Here is a 12,064-nt window from a genome sequence, read left to right as displayed (position 1 = left end):
TCTCTGCCCCTCCTCTCACCCTCTCTTTTTTTCCTTTTCCCCCCCCTCTTTCCCCCTTTTTTTCCTTGCACTAGGGGGGGGGGGCCCAAAGAGGCAATTTTTGCAATTGCCCCCCCCCCCCGCAGCTACGCTACTGTCATCACGGTAGACATACGCGGTAGCCTACAACTACAAGAAAGGTTTACAGACAAATATAGGCCTAGTAGGCCTATCAAAATGTTATATTTTTATATTTTCTGGTGGACTCATGGAGAATATCATGTCATGGAGGTCCCGGCGCTGGGTTGGGGGGGTCTCAAGGCATTTTGGTATGCCTACCCATGCTTGATTCCGGGAGGTTTTTAGCAGGCCCGACCATTTTTTTTTTTAAAACACCTCGGGCGGGTCTCTTCAAACCATTTGTCCCGCGGGGATCAAAGTCACCCACATTTGGCCTAATTTGACGCTTTTTTAAGGGCACTTTTGCCAAAATGCGCCCAAAAGTTGGTCTTCGCTGTAAACCCACCCATCATAGTCGTTGAAAAGGTAGGCCTACCCCAAAACTGTGGCACATCCACGAACCCGAGGGAGAGACCTCCGCGGGTAAAAACACACCTCTAGCGGGACCAGATTTATAATCTAAAATAGGCCTACATTTTGGAAGCCAGTCATCACGACAAAACGGGCCATGGTAGTGTTAATGGTATTAACACTTTGATTTTAGGCTTACTAATGATGAGTGTAGGCCTATAAATTGCAAATTTGCACACACCCCGGGGGAACCTTCTCAATTTGGGTAAGGATGCGATTTTAAACCAAATTTGAATAAAACAGACCCAAAATTGTATCAACTTTTGGACTGAAAAAAGTCGCAAATTTTTACTTTTTCGAGAAATTTATTGAAAAATACCCTTCTTAAACCTAATTTTCATGACACTGAGGGTCAATAAAATCATGGCTAAAAATACAACAGAGTCTAAACTAAATGGCTGAAAATGCACCCCAAATCTGCCGCACATCCCCACGACACATTTCACCTTATAGATTTTGAAAATTGTCGCAATAAAATAGGCCCGAACTTATCCCAAATTATCCGCCCCGAATGAAATATTTTTTTTGCAGGTGAGGTTGGAGTCTTATTATTTTTATTCTCATAGAGGATAGGGGTTGATATTTTAGCAGGGTACAGTTTGTCTTGTTTTTGTTTTGTTTTTGACGTTGAAGTTCCAGATTCTTTTTTCATATATTATTATTCATTTATTATTTATACCCTGTACGTGGGGAAAAAGACACACGACAGCTACAGAGAAGCCACGAAAAAACTCCTGTGAAGTGCATGAAAATGCCCGAAAATGTGCCAACCGAAACACCGAACAGGAAGATAAAATAAAAAACAAAACCAAAAACCCAGGACATTTCCCGAAATAAGTTCCAAATTCTTTGTCCCCACTAAAATATATTATGAACACTCCCTTATGAAGTCTGCCCTCTTCCGGCTATTCTGGTAGTAGGCGTTGACAATTACCTATATTTTTGAAGCATGTTTGAACCCGATTTGTTCTCTATTCACATTTTTAACGTTGCAAGTAACATTTCAAGACCTCTATTTGTGACAGGTATTTAATTATCTTGCTAGAGATGTGCCTAAAGTTGAAATTCAATATTTCGGATCGCAAAGATCGAGAGATATAAAGTTGCTGAATATCAGTTTAACACCATGGATCATATGGGCGTCTTATATGAACGATTATGATAGCTAAGCAAAAATGGCTGGGATACAGGTTGTATAAATACTACATGAATATTCATGAACTATACAGATTCCATTCTTCTCTAATAATAAAGATGTCAATCACTCTCCTTGACGACAGTTGCTTGGCGCTTGTAAACAAATCGAATAATAGTGTTTTGACAAGAGCTAAAAAATAGGCTAAAACACATTTTCACACATTTTTTTCCGGATTTTTTTATTTCACATGATAAGTAGACATATTTTCTTACGTATAAGGTAATAATATATTTTTTCTGGAGGTAAAGCCCTTCAACACTTTGTTTAACCTTAAAGTCAAAGATAGCATCCATATGTGCAATACTATGGGGAATCTGGCACATTTGTAATGTCCTACTTTTTTTTAGCAAACAAAGCATATCTATTACAAAGGTTAACAGAGAATGACAATATGTGCATTGTGACACAGCAGCTTAAGTCGATAATAACATTACCTTCAACAGCCAGCCTTTTGTTGGGTATCTTCATGTCTTGTCGGCTGATGGGTTTACGGTTACGTATAGTGATCACCCATTCTTCTATTGGCATTTCTACTACATAGAACTTCAACAGATCCAACCACAGTTCACCTGCACATTTGGTGTTGCGCTCCTTCAGAGTTTCTTTCTGTAATGGGGAAGAAACAAATTGTATGAAAATGTGTACCCATGTCTAGAAAATATGTGGAACCTAGGAGGCTTCTTCCAGTGATATTTTGGCATTTGGGTTGGATTTGATCATACAGAATATGTCATTGCACCGCCAGATCCTACCCTCCAGAACTCAACTACTTAATTATTCATGATCTTACTTGCCATAATAATTCACTCAGTCTGACATCCATGGACATTGTCCCGTGTCCCCTTTGCACAAGCGTGTGCACAGCAACCAGCTTGATGGAGGGGAACTGCACATGCGCACATAGGTTTTACAAGGTTTTTCCTCCTCTTGTGACATCAGCTTGGCCAAGGAAATGGCCATATTACAATTTAAATACTGTAAAGCTATTTAATTTTGCTAGTACTTAATTTCGCTAATTGCCAATGACCACCATTTTTCAGGCATGAGACTGCACTTTCCTAAAAAAAACTGAAAAAACTGAAAATGCTTGGCGTGAAATTGGGCAAAAAGTACCAAAACAGGCTGAAATTAAATAAAGTTGCGGAAATTTTGACTATAAAAAAAACTGAATTCAGTTTTTAAACTGAAAATTCTCATGCCTGATTTTTGTGGGTATTTAATTTTGCTAATCCAGCAATTCATATGTACAAGTCAATGTAACACTGTTAAATTTGCGAGTATTTAATTTTGCGAATTAAGGATTCTAGCGAAATTAAATCCCTAGCAAAATTGAGTGGTTTTACAGTATAAAATTTCAACATATTATGGGTACATAAACAGGGAAGTTATTACTTTCACACATTGCATCATATATAGTGTTTGTTGATCTATAAAGCAGATACCCACATCTTCCAACTTCTGAATCAGTAGTTAAGAATGCTTTACACTAAATCATCAACTGCCTTACCTCTTGAATAACAGGAAGCACAGGTGGCTCACACTGTTGTAAGTAATGAATAACCATTATCACAAATGCATAAGCAGGCATGCTACCATCAGCTTGCTGATCAACTTTACACAGCTTTGCCCAGTACCTAAGGGCAAGTGCCAGCACAGGCACTCGTGCATCAAGTTTGTAGTATTCCCGGAGTAACTTGGAAGTGTCTACTGCAAACGCACTGTTGGTACCAACTTGACATTGCAGCCCACTATGGATGAATAGAAATGAGCAATGTATTAATGACCTGTATGACCATACACCAAACTTGCTTCACAAAAGCAAACACTTTTCACAAGAATTTTGAAAAGACCCACCTTAACGTTTTTCATGCCAAATGAAAGATTTGAAATAATTGAGTTTAACTAAGGATCAAGATATGATAATGCTTACAAGTTTCGCACTAATCACATTTGCTATTATTATATCTGGTACTATCCGCTCCAATCAGACCAAATAATGAATAATAATAATAATGAAATGTGAGATATAGGCAAAAATAAGGAACAAAACAAAACAAGAGCACCAATGGCGCTGTGGCTCTGTGCTTTTTTGAATGTGAAAGTAATTGCAGTCGAATGTGCAACAGGTGAAATCATGTACATTGTATGTGCCAGATCACATGCAATCATACATCTTGCTGGTTGGTAGCTATATCTTATTTGCAGAGCATAATACATCCATCAATAAGTTTCATATCCACATGAGGTTTTAGTAATTTGACCACAGATGACCCCTGAGTGACCTTGGATGAACCCAAAATGACATTCCAAAAATTTGGCTTGAAATGTTGACTGTACCCACCAAGTTTCATGCCCATGCGAGTTTTAGTAACTTAACCTCAGATGACCCCTGGGTGACCTCGGATGACCCCGAAATGACCTTCCAAAATTTGACTCTAAATGTTGACTGTACCCACAAAGTTTCATGCCCATACAACAGTTTTAGTAATTTGACCTCAGATGACCCCTTGGTGACCTCAGATGACCCCGAAATAACCGTCTGAAAATTTGACTCTAAATGTTAAGTGTACCCACAAAGTTTCATGCCCATACAACAGTTTTTAGTAATTTGACCTCAGATGACCCCTTGGTGACCTCAGATGACCCCTTGGTGACCTCAGATGACCCCGAAATAACCGTCTGAAAATTTGACTCTAAATGTTAAGTGTACCCACCAAGTTTCATGCCCATACAAGTTTTTAGTAATTTGACCTCAGGTGACCCCTTGGTGACCTCGGATGACCCCGAAATTACCTTCCGAAACTTTGACTCTAAATGTTGACTGTACCCACCAAGTTTCATGCCCATACGAAGTTTTTAGAAATTTGACCTCAGATGACCCCTTGTGAGCTCAGATGACCCCGAAATAACCGTCCGAAAATTTGACTCATCATGTTAAGTGTATCCATCAAGTTTCATGCTCATACGACAGTTTTTAGTAATTTGACCTCGGATGACCCCTAAGTGACCTCGGATGACCCCAAAATGACCGTCAGAAAATTTGACTCTAAATGTTAACTGTACCCACCAAGTTTCATTCCCATACGACAGATTTTAGTAATTTGACCTTAGATGACCCCTGGATGACCTCGAGTGACCTTCACCCACTAACCAATACAAACTTGTTCTGTCTGGGGTCAAGATGCACCCGCCCACCAAGTTTGAAGAACGTCGACCCCTAGTCTCCGAGAAAAAGGTTTTTGCATATTATGCATAAATTATGCAAATTATGTAGGTAATTACCATATTTTGCGCTGAAAATCGAATCAGGTCGAGATCCTCTGGTCATGCTACCCCCACCACGTTTCATCATCATAGGGCTTAGCATTCTTACGGATCCCCAGAAACAGCTTCACAAGGCGGATTTCTTCAGATTTCCAACCATTTTGTAGAAGCGTTCCGCATAAATTATGCAAGTTAACAACTAAATGCTCATACTTTTCGCCAAAAACTAATCAGGTGATCAGCAGGTGTGTATCATTCCTGTCACAAGGTTTCGTTACCATGCGCCGCTATCAATTTGCGCTGATTTTTCGCATAAATTATGCAAATTAGCTATGTTAATTTGCATTATTTTTCACCAAAAACATACAATTACGGAGCAAACTTAGATACCCTTCCTCCCACCAAGTAGCGCCCCGTAGGTCTTACAGTTCCCCAGATACAGCTCCGGACGGACACACGGACATCCACACCCCCGGACAGACAGAAATACCGAGGCGAGACAAAAAATGAAATTTTATAACAAATTTTTGTGACTTGAGATCATTTGCATTTTTTTGTAAACACCAAAACTGGTCTGTCCTGACATGTCTGTTGTGTCATGTGTGTTGAACCCAGTCCAACCGAACAATCGTAAGTTCTGTTCGGATCTGGATCTGCCTGGATGCTGTACTCTGATTAAGCAGGACTATACTAAAATGCAGCAAACCTTTGACGAGCGCGACTACCGTGATGTTGCAAATTCGGCGCTAACAACGCGTACGGCGCACAGTTCATTCATAAATTTCCACTCAGCAACAACATATCGCCTTAGCAGCCAATCAGAGACAAGTGCGTAACGCAGTAAATCTGCGATGTATCCTTACAATACGGCTTTCGTAAAAGGTTTACTGCATTTTAGTATAGCCTACATCACATCAGTGTTTATTTCTGATAGATTTCACTTCATGATTTTTTCTTCAATTTCATCACTTACGAAAGTACAAAAGTAGACAATCTAGTAGTCAGTAACAGTATAGTATAACCTCGGAGCAGTTCGTGTGAGACCTCACGTACATGGAAATTGGAATAGTAGTACATGGCTTCCGAATTTGGAACTTCACATGTTCAACTTGTCATGCCGGTCGAGTCCCGCGTTTACAACTAAAATCAAACCACTTCTAGATTAAGTCCATCGCTGAATTTTACAAATAACTTAAATAAACATCTTTATATTTAATAAAAAAAATATTATGGTATGCTTGAATGACATTTACCAGAAGCTCATGAGCTCAGAACCGGGCTCAGAATGGTAAACAAACTAGCGTATTTTCACCTCGATTATGCACCGTAGCTCTCTGTGGTTGAGTTTGCAAGGTCAATGGGTCAGTGAACTTAGTCTCCTATGCAGCCAGTTTGGTTACGCTCCCTCCACAAAAATGTGGAACCAAACTGGCTGCTGTGGAGACTACTGCAAGAATCGATCAATCACACAAAACTGTTTGCTGATTGGTTCAGAAATGGTGATGTCATCAATCAAGAAAAACTAATCGATTTATTGGTTCAAAATAGCCTCATAGAAAAGTACGAAGTTTGTTGAGCATCGCAGCTTATCGGTAAAAACGTGACCTTTAACAAAAAAATCGGCACAGTGCTTCCGTACTGCACTTGCATAAGCCAAATAGTCCCCAGAAAAGTCATTTGTTCAGATTTATTCGGGATTTATTCAAGATTCAGACATATTCTTGACTATTTCTTGACATTCCTTACCTATCTCTTTATTTAAATTATAAAGAAATAGTGAAGAAAAGTTAAGAAGTAGTCAATTAATTTCTGATCTGAACTAAATCTGAAGAAATATACCTCCATTGGTTTCCGTCTGTATTACGCATCTCAAATTATACAGACCAGAATAATCTCTAGCACACACAGGGAACCAAGATATAACTCGATTATCGTGACTAGTTTGGGCTTGTTTAACCAGAAATAATACTTTTATCGCCTGAATTTCAAGAAAATCTGGAGTGCAATCGATTCAAAAATAACTTAGCCAAACTTTGAAAGCGAAACTTAAGTCTTCATATCAGTCATTAAATGATCCTTAGCATAAAAACCAACAGCGTATTGTGGCCTGAAAATGAATGCTAGTTAGTTGCATGACAAAGGCACTGATAAGCTCCGCTCAGAGCCAAAAACAACAACAAAAAACATTGAAAAATGGATATGGACTCCGAAATGTTTCGACTTTGCTCCATAGGCCTCTGTGCTGTAATTTTGTTCAGTTACAAGAACATAAATACAACTTTGCAGCCATGTAGGCCAGGGACTCAAGGATTTCAATAATAGTAAGTTTATGTACTGAGCAAGTTAGTGATGGTACATGTAGTAATTCAGTTTTCAAAATATCCAACTTTGGTCTGATGGATCAGATTTGATATATTTTTACAGCTCAAATATTTGGTCTTTTGGGCATGTGATGCAAATGTAACTATGAAATGGCAATGTACACAGATGCGATGTTGTTGCACTAACATGATGAGATGGGATGGGATACATTTTACTATATTCAAATATTTACAAGGAAGTAGCCAAATCATGTTCTAGTGGAGACCTTAATGAATTTCCTCCCTTCATTAATTAATCAATTTCAGAATGCTGAATGCACAATTTTCATTTGTGTGTACCGTAACCTGAAGAACATGGGAGATTTTGCAACACTGGAAATATTTACTACTAGTTATCTTACCAATAGACCAGAGAACTTACGTTTTCTTATCTTTGAAATTGATACATGGGAATTTCCCTTCAAAGTCGGTTACTACCTCGGTAAAGACATCACCTGTAAATGGAAGACAATTAACAAAACTTACTGTTGGTACATTAAAATGCAGATACCCGACTTTACTTTCTGTAAGTGTCCTCTGAACAGGTTACATTGTTCCCTACTGCAAAGTTCTGATCTCTTCAAGTGAAAACACAAAAGGGAATTTTAATGGGGGGGGGGGCTCTGGCAAGGCCATAACATTTAAATGATGTGGGTCAGTGTTTTGTTTGTTGATTAGTTGTTGTTTTTTTATTATTAATTTTGCTTTTCAAATAATGATGAAGGACACTACAAAAGCAACAACATTTAGGAATTTAGAATCAGAACTTGGCTGTGTAGGGGTGAACACACTTTCTTCCTTTACCGTAAAACCTTGTCTACAAGCATATAGAGTGCTTCTGATGAAAGCTAAACTAATCCAGGCGCCATTATGGAATTTGAGCAAATAAATTACAAATCCGATCATATACAAACAAGTATTATTGTAAGAACAATCTATTGTATTGACATATTTATGCATGTATCGTATTAATTTAGCTTTCATCAAAAACACAATATATGCTTATAGACGAGGTTTTACGGTATCTGATGACAGGGCTAAGCACTAGCAGTTAATCACACAAAGTTGTGACAAGTGAAACAGACCCAGTATGATATCACAGTTCCTGAAGAGACACACCATTGAATTGAAGGAGGAGCATGGGAGGTTTGTCGAAGGTAAGTTTGCCCACTCAAGGAGTACAAAAAAAAATGTTTGAAGAAAATCTCACTTTTAAAGGAGAAAGGCAAATAAGAAGACAAGACTTGCCCTCACCTAAACTTCCATGCACCCCTTGATATCTAATGCATCCCTAAGTTCAGATTATATTACTTACTACTGTGTTTGTGCATTGCTTTATCAGTCCCTACAAGTATCTCTGCTGGAGTGACATCAGGTGGCATCTGTATATCCAGGTTTACATTGCTATCTTTGAAACCAAATCCACTCACTGAGGAGCCATACAGATGAACTTTACATTCTGTTCAGGATAAACAGGAAGTATAACAAATAATTTATCCACATGGAACATGACCAGGAAATACAAAATTTGATCGACAAAGTTCCCGGTTTATTTCAGGTTTCCTATGATACAGAAATTTATGAAAGCGATTACTGAATGATTTTTTTTACTTCACCATAGTAACAAACCAAGAATCATTGGCATGAGGAAAGTTATTTTTGTTTTTCACAAAAACCTTACAGTTCAAGTTCATCAATGAAATAAATTCACTAGCATTCTATTACTCCCACAAGAAATTCAACACTATTCTGCAATTCCAACAAGAATTTATGGCACTCCAATGAAATTCAACCAACATTTTGATATCAGGAAACTTGCAGTTAACATTATTTACTTTATTCCGATCATAATATTAGGCTCAATTTCTTAGCATTACCTTACATGCTTGAAATGGGTATTTTTTTCCCTGGTAAATTTCACTTACTTGGAAGCTCTTTCTGGAGGACTTGCTCCACTCTTGATACAATCTTAGCTCTCTGGTCAAGCTCTTGCTGGGTCAGCTTATGCTTGTCCACTACACTTGTTAACAGATTGGTCAGTGCTTCATGATGAGCATCGGATGCTGGTGGTAAGGTCCGTAGAAACTCCTGGTCTTTCTTGGTCTGCATCAGAAAATACAGAAAATAGATAGAAAAAGACATGGATTTATTAACTGGATCTTAACAACATGCACTCTCTGGAGTAAAAAAAAACTGGGATACTCCATCAAAAAGTATGATACTGCCAGAGGTAAAAGCCGTTTAATGTCAATAGAAACTGACAGGGTTGTGCATTATTATTATTGCGCATCCCCGTAAATACACAATACATGGACATATAAATAGCCTTTCTCGTCTAATTATGCTGAGGTTGGCAGATTGTCATCCCGGGATTGTCATGCATTCCCCCAGTACTTCATATCACAATAGAAAACACTTTTAACAGGTATTTTCTTGTTTGCATCTCTCATCTGGAATACAGTATTGTTTATAATAAACGCCCCCCTCCAATTTTTCTGTGAAAAATTGACAAAAATTCCATGCTATATCGTGTGAGTAAGCTTAAAACTGGCATCAGTTAGTCAGTCTTGTCAGGGACGATCGGTAAATTGCATGGACAAAACCTGTTATGACTCACACTTCCATCCATTCCATTGCCTAATCATGGTAGAATTTCACTAGATTCTTGCTTGATGATGTACTTACGGGTGTAATTTTGATGTATTTACCACGAAAATGATATTTTCCATGGGTGTCATGTCGCCATTAGTATAGCCGTAAATCCCTCTTTTCTACAGGAGCACCATTGGGAAATTTAACCTGATTTGTAAGTTTTTCTCATATTTTTCACTGACAATTCACAATAAACGCCCCCCTTTAGGAAAAATGCAACGCCCCTGGGGCGTTTATTACAAATAATACGGTAATACCGTATGAGCAATAGCAAAATGCTGTCTGTCAGTTGGGATCATGTTCATTGTTCAAGTACTTACCATAATCAATACACTTTTATGATTCAAGACCTGACTTTCAAATTAATCTGTGTCATCATTCACAAAGTTTAGGGGAGTAGGTTAGTACATGTAATTCCAACAAACACTTTTTGGATTTATAATTGAATACATGTACATAAACTTCATTGTTTACAAACAAGCTTCTGGTCAGGATCCACTCTATCGTCTGACAAAAGAGTGTAAAAAGGCACAACTTGTTTTGTTGCTTTGCAAGCAAAAAAAGTACACTCACCTTTTCTAGTTTACTATGTCTTGATTCATCCACATGCTTGAAGGCTAGATCCACAGTATCCAGGTGATAGTTGCAGTATCTACAATAAAATTTGGCTTTGGGAAAACGAAGGCTTTTCTGTTGGAGCAAAGTGAATGTACAAAAAACTTCATCAAGTATGATAAAAAAGATTTTTGATACATCTTTACCATTTGAGTAGAAAAAGGACAAACTTTGAGCAAGTCCACTTAGAAATCCACTTATTTTCTTGAACTAAACACTTTTATATTAAAACAATTATACATTTGTAGTTACCAAACAAGTTGACTGTTTTTGGTAGCCTAACATGTTGAACATGCAGATTTGGCAGAGGGATTTGCTAGCATGCAAAAGGATCCTCTCAACACTTTCTGGAGTGCTTAAATATGGTCCAACATGTGACAGGTCTCCTTCAACTTTCCAGTTATATCTTATAATGTTATTATTTATAACATATTATATAAATCTAAAACATATATTGCAAGTTGGTGCACAATTTAAATGTTCAAACTGAAGCTGCTTACCTTTGCTAATCTGAATATCTGATGCTCTTCCAGTTTCTTCTCTTCCTCCGTCAATGCCTCTCCGCCCTGTTTTGTTTCTGGTGCTTCAATTGCATTTTCCCCCTTCTTTTCAACCACTGTCTTCCCATCTCGTTTCTCTGTGACAGTTCGTCCTTCGCCTCCCACTGTTATACTCAATCCCCTGAATCTTTCTTCTCTTCTGTCTTTGGTGTAGCCTTTTGAGCACCACCCTCTTTGGCTGCATTTTTGTTTTCTCCCCGCTGTATCTTTCTCTGGTATCGTTCTTGCTCTTTCTGTCTTCTCTTCACTTTTTGTTCCTTAGATTGATCATTTTTGCCCTGGTTCCCTGCACTTCCCGCTCTTGGTTTACCTCCTTCCGAGCTGGTCTTGTTGATATTGTTAGCCACCTTACTGTTGTCGTTCTTCTTGGTAGTATTTGAGTTATCATTCTTCTTATTTGTTTTATCTTCATCATTTTTCTTGTTTGTCTTTTCATCCTCCTTCTTTTTGCTAGTTTTGTCAATCTCACTTTTCTTATTTACAGTCTCATCTTTTTTCTTAGTATCATCACTTTTGTTACTTGTAGCATCAGCCTTTTTCATATCAGCAGTTTTAGCCGCTTCATCTTTTTTCTTATCTGCAGTTTTATCATCTTTTTTCTTATTTATCTCATTTGTGGCTTGATCTTCCTTTTTCTCACTTGCATTATCTTTCTTCTCATTTACATTTTTGTCCTCTTTTTTCTCAACTGTGGCATCTTCCTTCTTTGCCTCTGTTACATTTACTTCTGTCTTGGTTGTATTATCTACTTTGTCACTCTTGGTAGCACAATCCACTGTACTTGATTTTGATGTCTCCTGCTCCGTTTTAGCCGGTTCAGACGTCTTTGGCGCTGTGTCTGCCAT

At 38.1% G+C, this 12,064-nt stretch overlaps 1 protein-coding gene across 1 annotated transcript in view; it reads right to left on the bottom strand.

Annotated features, from left to right (window-relative positions):
- Positions 1-12,064, bottom strand: part of LOC140143717 (terminal uridylyltransferase 4-like) — a gene marked incomplete at its 3' end in the record, with an annotated part of 25,536 nt that extends 13,472 nt beyond the window's left edge. The window contains 8 exon segments of the mRNA XM_072165530.1: positions 2,203-2,374; positions 3,276-3,516; positions 7,775-7,847; positions 8,708-8,851; positions 9,318-9,495; positions 10,618-10,734; positions 11,160-11,476; positions 11,530-12,064. Coding sequence (XP_072021631.1) covers positions 2,203-2,374; positions 3,276-3,516; positions 7,775-7,847; positions 8,708-8,851; positions 9,318-9,495; positions 10,618-10,734; positions 11,160-11,476; positions 11,530-12,064 — 1,777 coding nt within the window.

This window comes from Amphiura filiformis, unplaced genomic scaffold (genome assembly GCF_039555335.1).
Source record: "Amphiura filiformis unplaced genomic scaffold, Afil_fr2py scaffold_26, whole genome shotgun sequence".
Lineage (NCBI taxonomy): Eukaryota > Metazoa > Echinodermata > Ophiuroidea > Amphilepidida > Amphiuridae > Amphiura > Amphiura filiformis.
Note: the sequence above shows the minus strand (reverse complement) of the source record. Positions and strands in the feature narration are given on the sequence as shown.